This window comes from Ipomoea nil, unplaced genomic scaffold (genome assembly GCF_001879475.1).
Source record: "Ipomoea nil cultivar Tokyo-kokei standard unplaced genomic scaffold, Asagao_1.1 scaffold0069, whole genome shotgun sequence".
Classification (NCBI taxonomy): domain Eukaryota; kingdom Viridiplantae; phylum Streptophyta; class Magnoliopsida; order Solanales; family Convolvulaceae; genus Ipomoea; species Ipomoea nil.
The window spans coordinates 1-19648 of record NW_017616497.1 but is presented as its reverse complement, the minus strand read 5'-3'; the positions used below and the strand labels follow the sequence as shown (position 1 = coordinate 19648).

Sequence of the window (19648 nt, the reverse complement as noted above, 5' to 3'; positions counted from 1 at the left end):
GGTCGTCAAGCGTGAGCAGAGAGAAACATGGGGAACAACTGCCCGGTCCAGGGGAGTAGGCAGCGGGGTGGACTACGCCCAGTCGCGCAACAGGCGCGATGCACGAAGGTCTGCGTGGGGGAAGCAGGGGGGAGCCAGCTGAAGGCGGGGTCAAAAGGGGCAGGGGGCTGGGTGGAAAGGCATCGGCGGTGCAGAAGAGGGAGCACGGGGTGCGAAAGGCGGCGGCAGTGGCAGAGGGCCGACTGCGCACAGGAAGGGCAGCAAGGGCTGCAGGGGCAAGGTGCCACGGCAACTGCAGCCCGGGGGTGGAGGGGCAAGGGCATACCAACGGCCAGTTCCCGCACGGCAGGCGGACGGAGGATGAGAGGGAGGGCGAGAGAAGGGAAGGTCCTAAACTCAGCCATGCCCACGTGGAGGGAGGCTGTGCAACCACCATGGGTGCGTTGCAACACGCGGAAGGCCGGGCCGCGGAGGCGAATAGCCGATGAAAAGGCCTGCAGCGGCAGGCGCAGTAACAAAAGCCGGGGAGATGCTAAGGGATCAGTAAGAGGAAGAAAGCACGGGCATCCAAAAGAGGGAAAAGAACGTCAATAGGTGGGGTGAGCCCTGGGTATAAAGCGCAGAGGGCCGGCGGCGGGTACGGCGGAGGTAGCATGGCGGCGAGTGGGCGGCGAGCAACAGGGGGGGAGAGCGGCCGCCCAATAGCGTGGCGGGAGGGACCGCGCGGCACTGTAGCAGCACGCTGGCGGTCGGCGTGGAAGCGGCCGGGTGGCTGCGGTGCGGCAATACCGGGGGGGTGGGCGGGGCGAGGCGCCAGAGAAGGGTTAGGAGAAAGGCCAGGGAAAGAGCAAAAACGGTGGAGAACGCCAGTGCACAAACGCGGCGGCCACGGAGCCGGGCGTATGTGGGATAGGGGCAAGGGGGCGCAGGGGGAGGGGCTTGCAACAGCGGCTGGCAACACTGGGGCAACGTCAGGGGGCGGCGGGAGAAACCCGCGGCCAAGGGGATCCGGGAAAAAGCATCAACAGCAACAAGAGTAGAGGGCGACCACGTACACGGAGGAGCAACCGGGCCAAAGAAGTCCAGGGGGAGCAAGCGGAGCGGGTCGGGTGAGGGGAGGCGGGCGTGCGGAGACTGGAAGGATGAATGGGAGTGGCGGGCCGCGGGGCGCAGGCATCACACACGTGGCCGGCGGGCAAAATAAGACGGGCGAGGCCCGGCGACGAGAGGGGCGTGGCAAGCCGTGAGGGAGAGGCTGTGAAGGGAAAGGGGGAGCTTTCGGGGCAGGCCCAAGGGCGGCAGGCGAATGGTCGGGCCCAGTGAAAGCAGACGGAATACCGTGCGGGGGCGCCAAGCACAATCAGACAGAGGCGGGCGCCGGTGGCCAGGGAGCACAACGGCAGGGGAGCAGCGCAGGTGGTAGGATGGCCAAGGAGCGGGGGAAAAGGCCACAGAGAGCCGGGAGTCACAAAAAGGGACGATGGGCGCAACAAAGTGAAGGGGAGACACGGCAACAAGGAAACAGACGGCGAGCGTGGAAACAGGGTCTTGCAAGGCGACCAACGCCGGGTGGTGAGGGTCCAGAAGCGGGGATGGCCGTCCAAAGAGAAACGGGGGCGCGCCAGCGAGGGGCGGGAAAAGGCACAAGGACAGGAGGTGAGGGCGAGGCAGGTGGCTCGCGCCGGGGTGGGTGTGTTGAGGTCGGCCGCGGGCAGCAACCACGGGCGATGGACAAACATCCGACGAAAAAGAGGAGGGGGGGGGAGGGACCAGACGGGCGGGGGCGGCCGGTGGCGGGGAGAGGAATGGGGGGGGAACCAAACCCACCGACGATGCCGAGGGGAAGGAAGAGAGGCAGGGGGGAACCATGAAACACGAGAAGCAGAAGAACGCGGGAAAACACGGGGGGCGCCGGAGGGGGAAAAACAGGGGGAAACGGAGGCACCGGGCGAAGAGGATGTGGGGCGGGCGGGGAGAAGCAAGCCAGGAAAACAGGAGGGACACAACCAGCCGGGGGGGGGAAGAGAAGCTGGCCAAGCTGCTAGGGCGAGAAAAACGGCCCGCGGGGCGAAAAAGGCGGGGGCACGGGACGCGGGGCAGAGCGGGGCGGGAAGAAGGGGGGCGGTGCCGGAGGAGGAAACGGGGGCGCGCCGTGGCAACAAGCAACGTGGGCGTCGCAGAGTAGCAAGGCCGGGGCGCAGGGGGGCGAGGCGGACGGGGAACAAAGTGGACAACGGGAAACGGGAGGACGGAACAGGACGCAGGAGAAGGTAGTGCAGAGGGTGAGGGGGGGGAGAAACAGGGGGTCAGGCAGAACCGAGGGCCGGGGCGAGCGCCGGAGGCCTGGGGCAGGTGGGACCATTGGGAGCCAGAATGGGCGAACGAACGGAGTAAACGGAGACAAGGGGAGCCCGGAAGGCGGGAGGGGCGCGAACCGCGCGGGCGGGACTACGCTGCGTGGAAGGGTAAGAGGGTCACGTCGGCAAGGGACTCACGGCAAGGAAAAGCAGCGGCAATGGGAGAGCTGCGGCGGGGCAAGAAGGAGAATAGGAGGGCGGGCCGGGATGTGGAGGGGAGGGAGCAGTAAGCGTCGGGACATAGCGCGAGGAGACGGCAAGTAGAGGCAGAGAAAAGAGGAAGGAACAGAAACGAAAGAAGGAGATGTGACCGCGGCGGCCGCGGCCCGCCAGAGCCAGAAAACACGCGGAGCGGTGAACGCAATCGACAAGGGAGGGGCCAGAGGAGAGCCGAGGGCAGCGGCGAACGGGAGCGGGCAGCACGGGAGGACAAGCATGGCGCACGCACCAGGTGCAAAGGGGGGGCGGGCGAACTGAGAGCCGGTGGCGGGCGGCTGGGAACCGGCGAGTGGGCGGGCGGGATGGATGGGGGTAAGGCAACAGGGAGGGTGAGACTGGCGAACGCAGCGGAGACAAGACAAGGGAGGGGTGAAAGGGCCGGGGGGTGCGGCAAGGGGAGCAGAAAGGGTGGGTGCGGCGAACGGGGGCGGCGGGGGTCGGGGCCGAGCATGACAACAGGGGACCACTGAGCAGCAAGGGGGGGGTCTGCCGAGGGCGCAGGAACCGGGGGAAGGTGGCGGACAAAAAGAGCCATAAGGGGCGGTCAGCGTGATGAAAAGCAAGTAGGAGCTGACGGACCGGAGAGGGGACGGGGGGCAGTTAGAGCGGGAGGTGCGTAAGGGCAGGGACTGCATCAGCGGGCGCCTGTCAGGCGAAACGCAGTAGGCGGGAAGAGCACGAAGGAAGGGGGCGTGGGGACAAGATCGCGTGAGAGCGCTGGGTGAGCGCGCAGAGCCCGGAACTCGGCAGGTCCCAGGGAAGAGGGGAAGCCGCGGTAGAACGGGCGAGAGGAATGGCCGGGGGCGAATAGGTGTGGGCCAGGCTCAGTAAGGGCGCAAGGATGGGAGCAAGGCGAGCGGCCAGTAGCAACAAGGGAGGGTGGTGGCCGGGGCGGGCAGCCATGGGGAAGGCCGCGAACGGCGGCATAGCAAGAGGGAGCGGGGGAGCGGGGGCGTGTGAGCGCCGGCGCCGAGCGGAGGAGAGGAGCCCAAAGGGCGTGGGGCACTTGCGACAGGGGACGCACGGGGGGAAGAGGGTAGGCATGCTAAGGGCCGGGGAACAGAAGAGCGGGGAAAGGGGCGCAAGAGGGGGCCGTTGTCGAGCAAGCCGGAGGGGCCAGGCCAGCCGGGGGGTCGGGGGCCGACAAAGGGGGAGCAGCCGGAGAGAAGAAAAGCCGGAGGGACGTTCAAGATTTCGAGCGCGGCCAGGGGAGAGAACGGCCCACAGGGTCAGCGGGGAAAGCGGAGAGAGGAACCGGCGCAGACGAACGGGCCAAGCCAGCATAAGGGAGTCAAGCGCAGAAGAAGAGGAGGTGGAGCGAAAGCGGGAGTCAGCTTCGCGGAAGGCGGCGATGAGAGAAAGAATCCAAGGAGATCACACTGGGGGAAGAGGGATGTGCCGAGCCAGGCAGAAACGGGGGGACCCCAAGGAGGCAACGGGCGGGAAAAAGCAAAGTGGGCCGAAAGGAGACAGGCGGCCGCGGAGACCAAGGGGGCGGCCCAAAAGAGGGAAGAGGGAAAGGCGAAGGCTGGGGGGGCGCGGGAGAGACGGGCAAACGGGGTAGCACCAGGATCCACAGGGCGATAGCCAGAGAGAAACCAAAACGCGGAACGAGTAGGGGGAGAGGAGGGGCACATAAAAGAAAAGAAAGAAAAGACGAGGGTGGTGGCGTAGAGGGGGGCAAGAGGAGGCGCGGGAGAAGCAAGCAAGAGGAGGAAGCGAAAGAAAGGCAGGAAGCAACACAACGCGCAATGGGAGACGGGGGGGCGAGGTGGGGAAGTGGCCGCCGAATCGCCACGGCCGCGGAGCGCCAATTTAGAAGGCACGAGAGCCACCACGGCGGGGGCCAAGAGACAAGGCAAGCCGGGAGCGAGGGCGGAGCACCAAGCCCACACGAAGCACGCCAGGGGCACAACACGGCGGCGGGGGGGCACGGCGGCCGGGTCGGACGGGGCCATGTATTGTCACTGGACGCCGCCGGGACGGGCCCCCCGCGCGGCGGTGTGACGAGCCGGGAGAAACGGAGCCCGGGAGCGAGGGCGGGGAGCACAAAGCCCTCACGAAGCACGCCCAAGGGCGGCCGGACACGGCGGCGGCTAGCGTCACAACGCCGGGTGACAAGCCAGGAGGTCACAACGCACCGGCGACGGGCCCCCGGGCCCGGGGGGGCCCGCCAAAAACAAGGGGCCGGGCGGCCGAACGGGCAGACGCGGAGAGTGAGAGGGGCGAGGAGGCGCGGAGGCGCGGGAGGGGAGGATAGAGGCGAACACGCGGTGAGATGGCGGTGGAAGGCGGGGAGCACGCGAGGGGGAGCGCACAAAGAAGAGAGCAAGGGAAGCGCCGGAGAGGCCGAAATGCGGCGGGAAGGGGGGTATGCCGCGGGAGCGCGGCGGCGGGGCGCCGGCTGGCCGAGGGCGGCGATGCGCCCCGGCGTTGCCAATAGCGGCAAGCGGCATCCGGGTAGAGCTGGGATAGGAGAAGCCGGCCGCGGGGCGAATAGAAACGGGCGCATGGGGGGAAGGGCAGAACGAGCGGGAGAGCCGGGGCAGATGGAGAAGAACGGGGCTAGATGAGGGCAGAGCAGGCGCTGCAAGGAGGGAAAAGGGCGCGCCAAAAAGTGGGCCGAGCGGCCCAAAAAGCGGCAGCGCGGTGGAGAGCACGCCGCGGAGGCGGAGGGGAGCGGCAAAAGAGAAAGCTCGAGGGGAAGCCGCGGACGAGGGAGACGTGAGGAGGGGCCGGCGGCCCAACTGCGTGCGGGGAGGGCCGCGGGACTGCACGGCTGGGGCGGGAGACGGCGGGGCCAGACGGTCAGCGGCGGAGGGACGGGGCGAAAGCGCGGCCAGGGAAACTTGCAGCCCGGACTATGAGGGGGAAGGGAAAGCGTCGCCGGACGGAAAGGGACGGGGCGAAAGCTCGGCCCAGGGAAACGGCAGCCCGGACGAGAGGGGGAAGTGGAAGGAAAAGCGCAGCCCTGGACGGAGGGGAAGGGAAACGGCATGCCCGGGAAGGGGAGATGCCTTCTGACGGGAGGCGACGGGGAATAGCGCGGCCATGGAAACGGCAGCCCCGCCGGGAAGGGAGAGCCCGGGACGGATTTGACGTGGGAAAGGCGGCCCAGGGAAACGAGCCCGGACGAGAGGGGAAAGGGAAAGCTCAGCCCGGACGTGAGGGGGAAGGAAACGGCAGCCCTTACGCAGCCGGACGGGAGGGGGAAGGGAAAGGCAAGCCGGGAAGGCAAGCCCGGGGCAATAGCGCTAGCCCAGCAAAGAATACGGAAACGGTCGGCCCCCCGGAGGGGAGACAAGGCTGGGAACGGCAGCCCGGCAAGGGGAGAGACGGAGAGACGTGCCAGCCCGGCAAGGGGGAAGGGAGCCCAAGGGCAGCGTGGAAGGGCGGCCCGGCGGCCCAAACCAAGCGCCCAAACGGCGCGGTGGAGCGCGCGCGGGGGGCGCCGCCGCGTGGGGGGGGGGAGAATCCAGCAGAGGAAGGGGGCGGCCGAGGGGGTGCCGAAGCGGAAGCAAGGAAAGAGGAAAGGGGGAGGACCAAGGCCCCAAGGGAAGCGGAGGCAAGGAGCGCAGGACGCAAAATGGAAGGAGGAAGGGCACGAGCGCACGCCAGGGGGCCAGAAGGGGCAAGCGGGAGGCGAGGCATAGGGAGGGGCAGAGAGGGGCAAAAGGGAGGAAGGGGCAAGGCAAAGCAAGGAAGTGGATGAGAAGCGGAGTAAGGGGCAAGGCCAAAGCATAAGAAGGGAGGAGAGGGCATCGGGGCAAAGAGATGGAAGGAGGCAAGGGAGCAGGGCGCGAAGGGAGAGGGGCCCAAGGCAGCAAGAAGGGAGCGCCAAGGCAAGGGAGGGGAGGAAGGGACAGAAAGAGGGGCCAAGGGCAAAGCAAGAGAGCCCAAGGCAAGGGAGGAAGGGGCAGGCAAAGCAAGAAGGGAGGGAGGAGGAGGCTAAACGAGAGGAATGGGCAGGAGGGACAGGGGAAGAGAGGCCCAAGCAAAGCAAGGAAGCGGAGGAGAGGGCACGGCTAAAGAGAGAGAAGGAGGAAGGGGACAGGGGAAGAGAAGGCCCAAGGCAAGAGAAGAAGAGGTGAAGAGAGGAAAAGCAGGAGACAGCCAGGACGGGAAGGACAGAAGGAAAGACAAGAGAAAAGGGGGCAGAAGCAAAAAGACGAGGCGAAACGAGGAAGGGAGGAAAAGGAGAGGAGAGGGGGAAGAGAAAAGCCCAAGAGGCGGGAGCGACACCAGAGGAGAGGGGGGGGACGCCAGGGGGCGAAACGGCGCTCAACGGGCAGAGAAGCGCGACAGAGCGGCAACGGGAGCGGAGCCGCGGGAAAAGGCGAGACAGCTGAGAGGAAATGGCAAAAGGAGAACGGGCGGGCCAACGACGAGGCGCAGGACCAGCGAGAAAGAGAGGAAGGGAAGCGGGGAAGCAGGGGAGAGAGAAGCAAAGAGCAAAGAAGCGAAAAGAACAGAAGCAAACAGAGCAGACAAAGGCAAAGAAAGCGGGCCAGCGCAGAGCGAAAGGGAGAGAGGCGGGGGAGAGAAACACGCAGAGGGAAGACAGAGCGGACAAAAGATAAGAGTCCAGAGGGGGATGAAGCGCAGCAACGACAATGAGACGAGAGCAGCAGCGAAATCGAAGAGCAGCGACAGAGGCGCAAAGGGGGAAGCAAGGCAAAACGGGGGGGGGAGCAAAACAAGGGAAAGGAGGAAAGGAACACGGAGGGGGGAAAGCCGGGAGGGGCACACGGAGCGGGGAGAGCCGAAGCAGCAGGGGCGGAAGACAGGGGGCGGGAGGAGGGGGGCGGGGGAGCAAAGCACGAGAGCACGGAAGAGACGGGGCGACCGGAGCGGAGAAGACGGGGGGAAAGGAAGCACGGAGGCGGGGAAAGCCGGGGAAAGGAACGCGGCGACGGGAAACCCGAAGCAGCAGGGGGGGAGGCACGGGGCGGGAGGAGGGGGGGCGGGGGGAGCAAAGCACGAGAGCACGGAAGGCAGGGGAGCGGGGAACCAAGAAGGGGGGGAGAGAGGGAAGGGCGCGGGGAGAGAAGAGCAAGGGGAGGAGGAGGAGGACAGCCACCGCCGAACCACGAGAAAGGGCCGGGGGGCGGGACGGCGGGCGGACGGACGGCGCGGGCGGGCGGCGCACGAGAAGAAGCGGGACACGAGCGACACACACACCGGAGCGGGGAGGAGGCCGCGGGGCACCGGACGCGAACAAGCGAGGGAAGAGGCGGGGGGAGCGCGGGCGGAGCAAGGGGGGACGGGGCGAAAAAGGGGGAAAGGCGAGGCACCCCCCCCCCCCGCGAGACGGGCACCGGACCGCGGGGGGACCAACAAGGGGGAGCAGAGCCGAGCGAGGCGAGGGCGGAGGAGACAACAAGGGGGAGCAAGGCACGGGGCCGAAGGGGGGGCAACCGGGGGCGGACGGCGAGGCAGAGCCAGCGGACCCAGGGGGGGAAAGGGGAGGAGGGGCGCGCGGAGCCACGCGAGAAGAGGAAGAAAGAGGGAGCGCAAAAGCGAGGAGGCGCGCGGGAGAAAGGGGAGGAGGGGAAAGGGCGGAGGCAGGGGCAGCGAGCAGCGGGACACGAGGAAAGGGGGGAAGGGAGCGCCACGGGCCCGAGCGAAAGAGGGAAAGGAAAGACGGCGGGGCGGCGAGCACCGGAGGCGCAACAAGGCGGACCAAAGCCAAAACCGGAAGGGACAGCGGAGGAGAGAAAAGAGGAACAAGCGGGACAACAGGGCCAAAGAGAGGCGGGCAAAGCCAGGGAGGAGACAAGAGGCCCAAAAGGGCGAAAAGGGACAAGGGCAAAAGAAAGGGGGGAGACGCGCAGCAAGAGCGGAGAAGGAGAGGAACAAGAAAAAGAGAACAAGCGCACGAGGGCGAGGAAGAAGGGCGAGGACGGCAAAAGGCGCGCAAACGAAGCCAGGGGGAGAGGGAAGCGCGAAGGAGCAAAAGCCGGGGAGAAAGGAAGGACCGGGGCAAAAAGAGGAGCCAAAAGGAAAGGAAGCGCAAAGGGCGACGAGGCGGACCAGCGACAGGGGAGAGGAAGGGGACGGCGAGGCGAGAGCACCGAGAGCGAAGAAGAGGGGCAACCGACAAAGGAGGGAGGGAGCGGAAAGCAGAGGAGGGCGAAAGGAAGGCCAAAGAGGAGGAAGGGCAGGAAAGGCGAAAGCCAGCGCGAAGGGCCGAACAACCGGCAACCGCCAGGGCAGGAGAGAAGAGGGAGGGAGAACGGACGAACAAGGGGCGCGGGGGGGAGAAAAGGCAAAAGGGGCAGGCGAAAAGGAGACAACAAAAAGGCGGCGCGGGGAAAAGAGGGCGCGCGCACGACACAAGAAGAGAAAGGCGAAGAAAACAACAAGGGAGGCGACAAGGGCCGCAAACCCGGACAGGGCAAAAGAAAGGGGCCGGAGCCGAGCGGGAGCAAGGAGCAAGGCAGAAAGGGGGAAGCGACACCGAAGAAAGCCGAAAGCAAAGAGCGAAGGGGCAAGCGCGACAAAAGAAAAGCGCGCGGGAGCAAGGAACCAAAGGAAAAGGAGGAGGCGAAGGGAGGGGCAGCAAGGGAGGAAAGCGCAAGGGCGGAAGAGGACACGGCGCGAAGAGGCAAAGCAAGGGAGGGGAGGGCAAGGGAAGAGGGCGGGAGGGCGCGGGGAGCAGAGGAAGAAGAGGGAACAGCGAAGGCGGGCAAGGCGGGGAAGGCCGCGGGGCGCGGGAAGCGAGGGGCAGGCGAAGGCGAGAGGGGCAAGAGAGGAGGCGCACGCAGCCGCAACGCAAGGAGCGCAAGAAGAGGCGAAGGCGGGAAAAAGAAGAGAGGAAGAAAAAAGGGCAAGAGGCGGGACGGGAAGGGAGGAACGGGAAGAGGGAAAAGAGGCAACGGCAAGAAGAGGGGAAAGCAAGAGAGGGGAGAGAACAGAACCGGCGGGCGACCAGGGCGACGGGGACGAAGGCGGCCAAAAGGAGGGAGAAAAGGGGAAACAGGCAAAAGCCAGCAGGAGAGAGAACCGGAAGCGGGGAGGACGCCACAGGGGCGCAAACCCCGCCGAAAACGGACGAAGCGGACGACGCCGGGAACGAAGAAAGGGCAAGGGGGAAAAGGGGGGAAAAGGCAGGAGAGCACAAGGAGACAAGGACGGGGCGAGCAGGAGAAAGCAAAGGGGAAGGGGAAAGGCCGAAACAGGGCAAGACGACGGCAAAGCAACAAAAAGGCGGCAAGCAAAGAGAGGCCAAAGAGGCAAGGGCAAAAAGAAGGGGAGAAAAGAGGGAAGCGGGGCGAGAAAGAGAGAGGGAAGAGGGAGGCCACGCAAAAGGAGGGGGGGGGAAAGCGGGGGGAAGGCGGCGGAGAGACCAAAGCAACAAGCCGCGGCCCAGGGGCCGAAGGAGAAAAAGGGGGGCAAAACCGGCGCCAAAAAGGGGGCAAAAGGGAAGGAGGAGGAGCGGGGGCAAAGGGGGACAAACCGCCGGAGCGGAAGGCAAGAGGAGCGAGGGGGGGGGGGGACCAAAAAGGACGAACAGCAAAGGACCCAAGCAAGGAGGGGGACCGAAAACCAACGAAGCGGGGGGGAGGAGGGGGGGACAGCGACAGGGGGGGCGCACGCCACAGGACGAGAAAGAAAGCAGGGCGAGGGAAGGGCAAGAAAAGCGAGGGACCAAAAGGGAGAGGGGGAGGAAAGCAAAAGGAGGGAACGACAAAAGGAGGGGGGACAAGGAAAGAAAGGGGGGAAGAGCGAAGAGGGGGCAGGGGGGGAAGGCCGAAAAGGCAAGGGGGGAGCACGAGGCAAGGGGGGAGAAAGGCGAGCGGGGGGAAGGGGCCAAAGAGAAGGGCCGAAGAAAAAAGGAGCGCGCAAAGGAAGGGGGGCGCACGGGAAAAAGGCGAAAGAACAGGGAGGGGGGGAGGGGAGCACAAGCAAAGAGGCAGGAGGCGGAAGGGCCAGAAAGGCGAAGGAAGCAAAGGGGGAAGGGCACAGAAAGCGCAACCAGGGAAACGGCAAGACGAGCAAGCAGCGGGCAAAGAAAAAGCGAGGGGAAGGACGACCAAGGAGGAGCGGCAAGAAGGACCAAGGGGGGAGGCAGGCCAACGCGGAAAGCAAAGCAAAGCAGCAGGCAAGGCGAAGACGCACGAAGCAACAGCAAGACCGCGAAGCGGGGACACAGGGACGGAGGGGGACCGGGGGAGCCAAGAAGGGGAAGGGGGAAGAAAGAGACGCGGGGGGGGGGAGGAGGGGCCAGGGACACGGGGACCGGGGGCGCAAGAAGAAAAAGGAAGGGGAACAAGGGGGCCGAAGCGGGGAAGCAACGACAAAAGGAGAAAGAAGGGCAAAGAGCAAAAAGCCGAACCGAGCGGGGAACCGAGGGCGGGAAGGGAGGGAGACAAGCGGGGGCAAGGCACAGGGAAGGGCGCAGCAAGGAGCGGCCGCGAGAACACCACAACAAAACGGGGGGGCCGAAAGAAGAAACCGGACGCGGAAAGAAGCCGCACGAGGGAGGAGGAGGGCAGCCGGGCGCCCGAAAAGAGAGGGGGCGGAAGCGAGCAACACGGCGGGCGACACGCAAAAGCGAAGCAGGAGCCACAAGCAGGAGAAGCAAGACGCCAGAGGAGCGAGAGAAAGGGAGAAAACCAAAGAGGGGGGAGGGGCAGAGGGGGGAGGCAAGGGCGGGAGGCAGAGGAAGGAGAAAGGGCAGCGAAAAGCGGGGAGGAGCGGGCAGAGGAAGGAAGGGGGCGAGGAGAGGCGACGACCAGCAAAGCAGGCAGAGGGGGGAACAAAAGAACAAGGGGGGGGGAAGAAGCCAGACACGGGGGAGGGGAGGAAAAAGCACACGGCAAGAGGGAGGCGCGGGACGAAAAGGGCGAAAAGAGGGAGCAAAAGGGAACAAGGGGCAGAGGGAGGGGGGGAGACGGAGGAGACGGGGAAGAAAAGAGGGGCAGGGAAGGGAGGAGGGGGAAAGGAAGGCGCGAGAAAAGCCCAGCGCGCAGCCAGGAAGAAAGGAAGGGCGGGAGGCAAGGGGGAGGGAAAGGGCAAAGCAACCCAGGGAGGCAGGGGAAGGGGAAAGGGCAAAGCAGCCCGGGGAGGCAAGGACGGGAGAAGGGGAAAGCGAGAAAAGGAAGCAGAAAGGCGAACCAGGGCGACCGCGGCGCAACCAGGAAAGCCACCCAGCACCAGGCACCCGGGGAACCAGACGGAAGAGGGCGCAAAAAGCACCCACCAGAAGGAGGGAGCGGAAAGGGGCGAGAGGGCGGGAAAACAAGAGCAGCGACCAGGGAAGCAGGGGGCACAGGGGAGCGAGCGCAGAGGGAACCAAAAGAAGGGGACGAAGCGCGAAAGGAGCCAAGGGGGAGGGACGCCAGGCAAGAGGAACGCGAGCAAGGCAAAAGAAAGGACGGGGGGGAACGGGGGCCAAGACCAAGGAACCACAAGGGGGAGGAACGAAAGGGGGCGGCCGGAACAAAGCAAACGAAGAAGGCGGGAGGGGAGGAAGAAAGCAAGGCGCGGGGCAAAAGGAGACGCGCAAGAAGAAGGAAGAGAGGGGGAGGAAACCGGGGCACCGGGAGCCAGACGCGAAGCGAGAAGGAGGGGCCGAGCCGACGCCGCACACAAAGAGGGCACCGGGGAGCAAAGGGACGGGAAAAGCGCAGGCGGGAAGGGACGACGCGAAGAAGAAGGGGAGGGCGAACAACCCCCAGGGGGGGAGGGAAAAGGCGAAGGGGACAAAGGCGACAAACGGAAAAAGGCAGGGGAGGGGGGGAAACAAGCACCGAGAGCGGGGGAGGAGACCGGGGCAAGGGGCGGGAGAAGCGGGGGAGGCACCAAAGGCCGGGGGGACAAAACGCGCGGGAGAAGGCAAGAGGGGGAGCAGAGGGGAGGAGGGCAAAGAGAGGGGGAGGAGAGGAGGGGGGAAGCACGAACAAGGCGGGGGGGGAGAAAGGGGCGAAGCGGAGGCAGAAGAAAGGCGAAAGGAGCAGGAGGGGGGAAGGAAGGAGGCGGGGGCGGACAAGGCAAACAAGGGAAGGAAGGAAGAGGCAGCAAGCAAGCAAAGGACACCCGCGACGGGAGAAAGAAGGGGGGCCGGGAGGGAAAAGCAGCGAGCAAAAGGCCGAAGGAGGACAGCAAGAAGGCGAGACAAAGACGAAGAGGGAAAAGAGGGCGAACAAACGAAGGAGAGAGGAAGGAGGGGGGCACGACGAGACCGCACGGCAAGCAGGCCGGACAGGGCGGAGGCGGGGGGAGGGGGGGCAAGAGGCCAAGCAAAGCCAAAAGAAAGCCACCGCACCGCAACAAAGAAAAGCAGAAGAGACGGGAAGGGCACAAGCAAGGGGGAGGGGGGAGCCGAAAGGGACAGAGGGGACGCGAACGGGGGGGGCAGAGGCGGAGGGGGCAGGGGGAAAAGAGACAGAAAAAGCACCGCCGGAACGGGGCAAGGCGGGGGAGGAAGGCGGGGGGCGGGGGGGAGCAAAAAGCAAAAGGCCAGCGCAACGAGGACCGCCGAGGCCGAAGAGAGGGCGGCAGGAAGGGGGGGGCGCAAAGGGGGGGAGGAAGCAACAAGGAAGGAGGAGGGAGGGAAGGGCGACGAGGGGAGCAGAGGGGGGGACAAGACAAGGGCAAGCGCGAGCACCCACAAGCCAGGGCGGCACGCAAGAACCAAACAGAGCGACAGACGACAGCAGGGCAGAAGGGAGCAGGGGGAAAAGAAAGAGCGAAAAAGCGAGGAGAGCCCGACGGAGAACCAAGGGGCAGAGAGGCGCACGAAGCCGGGAGGCGAAACGAGAGGGGCGACGGGAAGGCAGGAAGGGGGAAGGGGGGAAAGGAGCGAAGGAGCACGGAACGGAAGCGCGGAGCGAAAAGGAGACAGAGGCCGCAAAGGAGGGGGGACAGGGGGAGAGGCGAGGAGAGGGGGGACGGGGACAGAGGGCGAGGGGCGGAAGGGGACGGAAAGCGAAGGGCGAAAGGGGAAGGGGCAAGGAGGGAGGGCAGGGGAAAGGGAACGGGGAAGCCAGGGGAAAGGGAACGGCGGAAAAAGAGGGGCCAGGCAAGGCGGTCGAAAAGCGAGGGGGAGGGGAGGGAAGCGCTAGGAGGAGGGGGGGAAGGATAGCCGGAGGACGCAGAAGAGACGGGGAGAGGAGGAGGGAAGGGGGGAGGAAAGGCCGGGCCAAGAGGGGGGAGAAGGGAAAGGACGAAAGGGCGGGGGAGGAGGGAGGGCAAGGGCGGAGCGAAAGAATTGGGCGAGGGGCGAAAGAGGGGCAGGAGGGAGGAGAGGGGGGGGAGAAACGACCAGGGAGGGGGAGGGAGAGGAGGGGGGAGAAGGGAAAGGGGGACAAGGGGCCGAAGCGGGATGGAAGGAGGAGGAGGGGGACCGGGGAGGGGCAGAAGGAGAGAGGCGAGGGGAGGAAGGGCCGGGAGGAAAAGGCCAGAGATGGTGTGCGGAAAGGGAGGGTAGAGGGACGCGAGAGGAGGGGGGAGGGGGGAGGAGAAGGATGGGGAGGGAGAGAGACAGCGAACCGGGAAAAGGGGGGGAGAGGCAAAAGCGAAGAGAGCAGAGGGGAGGGAAAACCGCCACCGGTGAAACCGCGACCCCAGAAAACCCAAGCCCAGTGAAAACCAGGCACCGGGCAAACCGAGGACCGGCGGAAACCTGCCACTCCAGAAGGAAAGCCCACAAAAAGCGCACCCCCTGGCACAAAAGCAGTGAGCGCCCGCGCATGAAGCCGAAGCTGACACCCGCGGCGCGAGAAGAGACGCGCAGCGGCACCCAGGCACCGCAAAGCGCAGAAAAGCGCCCGCGGAAACGCCAGGAGGGACGGGCGAAGCGCGCGGGAGCACCGGCCGCCTGCAAATCAAGAGAAAACGCACCCAAAGGGAAGGGCAGGGCAAGCAGACCGGGCAGAAAACCCAGCGGGCGACCGAACCCCGAAAGCCGCGCAGACGCGGCGACTGAGCGAGAAGGGCGAGAGGCCAACCCAAACACCAACCGGCAGCGGAGGCGAGGGGGGGGGGGCAGCGTCGGAGAACAAGGCGGGCAAAAGGAGGAAGAACAAGGAAGAAAGGAGAAACAGCCAAGAGAAGCGGCCGAATCAGGCCGAACGCCAAAAGGGGCCCGATATCCAGAAGGACGGCAAGGCGGGAGGACAGCGGGGGGGAGGACACGGCCAAACGACCCGCGGGGCGGAGCGGACAGAGAATAAAGCGGGGAGAAAGATGACACCGGGCGCACCACCATCTAAGAACGGGGGGGAGGGGAGGAGAAGAAGAGGGCCAGAAAAGCCGGCACCACCGGGCAAGGCCGAGCCGAAACCAGAGAAGGCCAAAGCGGGCGGAAGCCCCGGGGCGGAAGGGGGCACCGGGGGCCAGCGCGACAGCGACCGGAGAGCCGGAACAGGAGCTGAGATTCCCAGGACCGCCACGTAGCGGTTATATGTCTATGCTGTACTATGTTTGTGATTCTCTGTCGGCAGCTATTTACCACAGGATGGGAAGCTGGCTATATGACGCATAGAACCGCGGGCCACCACCCGGGCAAAAGGTGGGCACCAGCGGCCGGAGGAGAACAAAGAGCTACCACCAGGGCCACCGGGAACGGAGGCGGCCCAAGCGGCTTTGGCAAACCACCGGGGGAAGCCTCTCGGAGTTCCGGGCCACCGGGGACGAGACAAGGGCGGCAAGGGCAACGGACGCTGGCCGCTTAGCTGCGAACAGGCACAGCGAAGAGGCAGGACCAGTCGGGACGGCCCAGGCCGCCACCACGGAGGAGGACAAGAGGAAGAGGAAGAGGGGCGGACGAAGCGCGGGGAGGGGGGGACGGGCAAGAAAGGGCGGGGGGGAGCCGCGGGGGAGACGCCGGAGAAAGTAGGGAAGAAAAGGAAAAAGGGCGGGGGCGGGTTGGGATACTATATGTCGTGAGGGCCGACCCCAGGAAAATATGTTCTCTAAAAGGAACTATAGTCTGTGTCTAGCAGCACGGCAGAGGGGCAAAATGCGCAAAAAAAGGTGACACCAGACAAGGGAGGAAGGAACGAGACAAAGGGGAGGGAAAAAGCAGACCAGCAACGGGGGGGAAAGACGGAGAGGAACGCGCCAGGGCACAGAACACGCGGGGAGGGCGCGGCAAAGACACACGCGCGGGAAGAAAGGGAGGAAGACAGAGAGGAGGGCCAAGAACAGAGGAGAAGAAGAAACGGAAAAGCAGCGGGGAAGAAGCCGAGGCACCAGAAAAAAGGGGCAGCGGGGTGAAAGCCTAGGGCGGTGGGATGCCCGAGGAAGGGGGCGCAAAAGGCGACACGCGCGGGAAGGAGGAGAAGGCCGAACCCGAACGAAACGAGGAATGGAGGAGGGGGAACAGCACGGGGGGCAAAGGCACAGAAGCAAGGGAGGGGGGGCGGCAAAGAGGGGACAAACGCGGACCGAGCAAGGACAGCGCGCGGACAACACGGGGAGGACACACGAACAAGGGGAAGGAGGCGGGGCGAACAGCAAAAGCGCGGGCCAAACAAAGAGAGACAGTAGCCGAAAGACAGCGTAAAAGGAGAGCGCACCTAAGGGAGGAGGGAGAGAAGCCAACGCAGGAAGAAGGAACGAGAAGCGACGAGAAAGAGCAACAGGAAAGACACGGAGACAAAGAAAAGCCAGGACAAGACCAGGAGACAAGGAGAAAGCACCGGAGGGAGAAGGGGCCGCGAGGGCGAACAAAAGGAGCGGGGGCAGGAGGGGGCGCGCAAAACACAGGATGGAGGGAAGCGGGGGAAAGCCAAGCAAGAACAAGAGGCCAAAGCCCGGGGCGGGGGAGGGAGAAGGCCAGAAGGGGGAAGAACAAGGCGCAAGCAGCGGGCGGGACAACAACAGGAAGGCAGCAGGGGAAGGCAACCCAACAGCCAGGGGGACCGCCGCACCAACGAAAGGCCGAGCGAGGACGGGGGCAACAAGCCCAAGGGGGGGGCGCGCAAGGGGAAAGCCGAGGCGGGGAGCAAGCGGCAGCAAAGGGGCCGAAACGCGAGGGGGGGCGAAGGCGCAAAAGGAACCGCAAACGACCCAGAAAAGGGGGACAGCGAGAAGGGGCCAAGTGCAGGGGGAAAAGAGGGCCCAAAGCGTGAGCAAGCGCAAGGGAGGGCGGAGAAAGAAGAAAGAAGAAGAAGCGAAAAAGAAGCGCAAACCGAAGGGGGGAGGAGCGCAGAGACGAGACAACAAGAAGGTGGGAAGGGGGGGGCCAAAGAAGCGGGAAGAAGGCAGAGGGGGGGGAAGCGGAGCGCGGCGGGCACACAGAGGAAAGAGGGGGACACGACAGGGCGGGAAAGGGACGAGAGGGGAAGGGGAGAAGGGCAAAAAGGAGAGCGGCAAGAGGAGAGAACAGAGCAAGGAGAGAGGGAAAGCGGACAGGGGAGGCAAGAAACCAGAGGGAAGCAAGCAGAGGAAGCCGCAAAAGAGGAGGGGGGAAGGGCGAGGGAAGGGGCAGACAAGAAGAGGGCCGCGCGCAAGGACGAAGAGGAAGAAAAAGGCCCGGGGGCGGAGCGAAGGCGGGGGAGGGAGGGGGCTGAGCAGGGAGGAGGGCGGGAAGAAAGACAAGAAGGGGAAACGCAGGCAAAAAGGGGAAAAGAGAAAAAGGAAGGAAAAAAAAGGAAGCAAGGAGGCGGAGAGGACGGGGCGGAAGGAAGCACAAAGGAGGGGGGCCCGAGAGGAGGGGGGGCAAACGCAGCGGGCGGGGGCAAAAAAAAGAAGCAAAAAGAAAAGGAGGCAAAGACGGAAAGCCAAGGGGGAGGAGAGGGTGAGGGCAGGAGCAAAAGGGGGAAAGGGGGAGGAAGAAAGGGGAAGAGAGGGGAGAAGCCAGAGGGAAAGCGGAGAGCCCCAAGGGGAGGGAGGAGACGAGGCGAGGCGAGACAAGAAAGGGAAAAAGAAAGGCAGGAGGGGAGGAAAGGGAAGGAAGAAGAGAGCAAGCCAAAAAGCAAGAAGGGCAAGAGAGAAAAGGGAAACAGAAAGAGGAAGAGGGAGGCGGAGGAAGAGGGAGAAAAGCAAGCCGCAAGAAAGCCCGAAGAGAAAGAACGGGACGGGAAGGGGGCAGGAAGCGAGGCGGAAGAGCAAGCAGCGAGGGAAAGAAAGGAGGACACAAGGGAAACAAGAAAGAGAACCAAGAAGGGGACGGAAGGAGAAGGGGAGAAGCGGGAAAGAGGAGGGAAGGGCACAAGGGCAAGCGCACAGCCCACAGGGGAAAGAAGCAAGGGGAAGGCCAGCAGGGAAAGGAAAGAGGCGAGGGGATGGGCGCCGAGGGGGAGGAGAGGGCAGGGAAGCCAAGGGCAAAGGCAGGAGGAGAGGGCCAAAGGGACGGGAAAGGGACGAAGGGCAGGAAGGGGACGCAAGAAAAGGGAGGCAAGCCAAGGGGGCGAGGCGGAGGAGAGGGCCAGGAGGGAGCAAGGGGCAAAGGCAAGGAGAGAGAGGGAGGAAGTGAGGAAGGGGCGCAAAGGGGGAGGAAGAGGGAGAAGAGGGAGGAAGGGGCCAAAGGAGAAGGGAGGAAGGGCGCAAAAGGGGACCCGAAAGGAAAGAGGGAGGCAGGGCAGGGAGGCAGCCAAAGGGGGGAAGGGGGAGAGAGGAGTAGAGCGGACAAGGCGGCAAAGGCAAGGGGGAGGGACAAGGGTAGGGAGGAGAGGGCAAAGGAGAAGGGAAAGGGAGGAGAGGCAGGCCAAAGCAAGGAAGGGAGGAGAGGAAGGGCAGCGAGCAAGGGAGCGAGAGGAGGAGGGGGCCCAAAGAGAGGATAGGGGAAGAAGAAGGAAAGTGGAGGAAGGGCAAGGCAAAGCAAGGAAGCGGAGGAGAGGCAAGGGACAAAGCGAGCAGGGAGAGATGAGGGCCAGAGAAGGGAGGAAGGGGACAAGGGAAGAGAGGGCCCAAGGCAAGGGAAGAGAGGAAGGCGGGAAGCAGGAGACAGACCCAGACGGAAGACAGAGGAAAAGAGAAGAAGAAGGGGCAGAAGCAAAAGACGAGGCGAAACGATGGAAGGGAGGAGAGGGGAGAGTAGAGGGGGAAGAGAAAAAGCCCAAGAGGCGGGAGCGACACCAGAGGAAGAGGCAGGGACGCCAGGGGGCCGAAACCGCAAGCGCAAGGAAAGCGCGGGACAAGAGCGGCAACGCGGAAGCGGAGAGCGGACAAAAGGCCGAGACAGCGAAGAGAAAGGCGAAAATAGGAGAACGGGGCGGGCCAACGGAGAGGCGCAGGACCAGCGAAGAAAGAGAGGAAGAGGGAAAGAGGGGGAAGCAGAAGCAAAAGAAGCCAAAGTCAAGACGATAGACAAAAGGCAAAGAAAGCGGCCAGCGCAAGGAGCGGAAAGGGAGAGAGGCGGGGGGAGAGAAACACGCAGAGGGAGACAGAGCGGACAAAAGAAAGAGCCAAGAGGGGGAAAGCGGCAGCAACGGCAAGAGACGCAGCGCACCAGCGGAAGAGCAGCGACAGAGGCGCAAAGGGGGAAGCAAGGCAAAACGGGGGGGGAGCAAAACAAGGGAAAGGAGGAAAGGAACACGGAGGGGGAAAGCCGGGAGGGGCACACGGAGCGGGGAGAGCCGAAGCAGCAGGGGCGGAAGACAGGGGGCCGGGAGGAGGGGGGGCGGGGGGAGCAAAGCACCGAGAGCACGGAAGAGACGGGGCGACCGGAGCGGAGAAGACGGGGGGGAAAGGAGCACGGAGGCGGGAAAGCCGGGGAAAGGAACGCGGCGACGGGAAACCCGAAGCAGCAGGGGGGAGGCACGGGGCGGGAGGAGGGGGGCGGGGGGAGCAAAGCACGAGAGCACGGAAGTGCAGGGGAGCGGGGAACCAAGAAGGGGGGGAGAGAGGGAAGGGCGCGGGGAGAGAAAGAGCAAGGGGAGGAGGAGAGGACAGCACCGCGCCGAACCACGAGAAAGGGCCGGGGGGCGGGACGGCGGGCGGGACGGACGGCGCGGGCGGGCGGCGCACGGAAGAAGCGGGACACGAGCGACACACACACCGGAGCGGGGAGGGAGGGCGCGGGGCACCGGACGCGAACAAGCGAGGGAAGAGGCGGGGGGAGCGCGGGCGGACCAAGGGGGGAGGGGCGAAAAAGGGGGAAAGGCGAGGCACCCCCCCCC

At 65.3% G+C, this 19648-nt stretch overlaps 2 protein-coding genes across 2 annotated transcripts; both read left to right on the top strand.

Annotated features, from left to right (window-relative positions):
* Positions 1-3417: 3417 nt before the first annotated feature.
* LOC109176211 (ribosome-binding protein 1-like) lies at positions 3418-4140 on the top strand. Its single transcript, XM_019325702.1, has one exon. It carries the CDS (start codon positions 3418-3420, stop codon positions 4138-4140), a length of 723 nt encoding a protein of 240 aa, XP_019181247.1.
* Positions 4141-6537: 2397 nt separating this feature from the next.
* LOC109176124 (filaggrin-like) lies at positions 6538-18836 on the top strand. The gene is made up of 4 exons (XM_019325595.1): positions 6538-7250; positions 7985-10049; positions 11142-13989; positions 16108-18836. Exons 1-4 carry the CDS (start codon positions 6538-6540, stop codon positions 18834-18836), a joined length of 8355 nt encoding a protein of 2784 aa, XP_019181140.1.
* Positions 18837-19648: the final 812 nt, after the last annotated feature.

Excerpts from the sequence above, each read along its gene's own strand:
- LOC109176124 (XM_019325595.1), top strand. The coding sequence starts at position 6,538 with ATGGGCAGGAGGGACAGGGGAAGAGAGGCCCAAGCAAAGCAAGGAAGC. Across the intron at positions 10,050-11,141 it reads ACAAACCGCCGGAGCGGAAG|GAGCCACAAGCAGGAGAAGC; the intron begins GCAAGAGGAGCG and ends AAAGCGAAGCAG. Across the intron at positions 13,990-16,107 it reads GGAGGAAAAGGCCAGAGATG|GGAGGAGGGAGAGAAGCCAA; the intron begins GTGTGCGGAAAG and ends AGCGCACCTAAG.
- LOC109176211 (XM_019325702.1), top strand. The coding sequence starts at position 3,418 with ATGGGAGCAAGGCGAGCGGCCAGTAGCAACAAGGGAGGGTGGTGGCCG.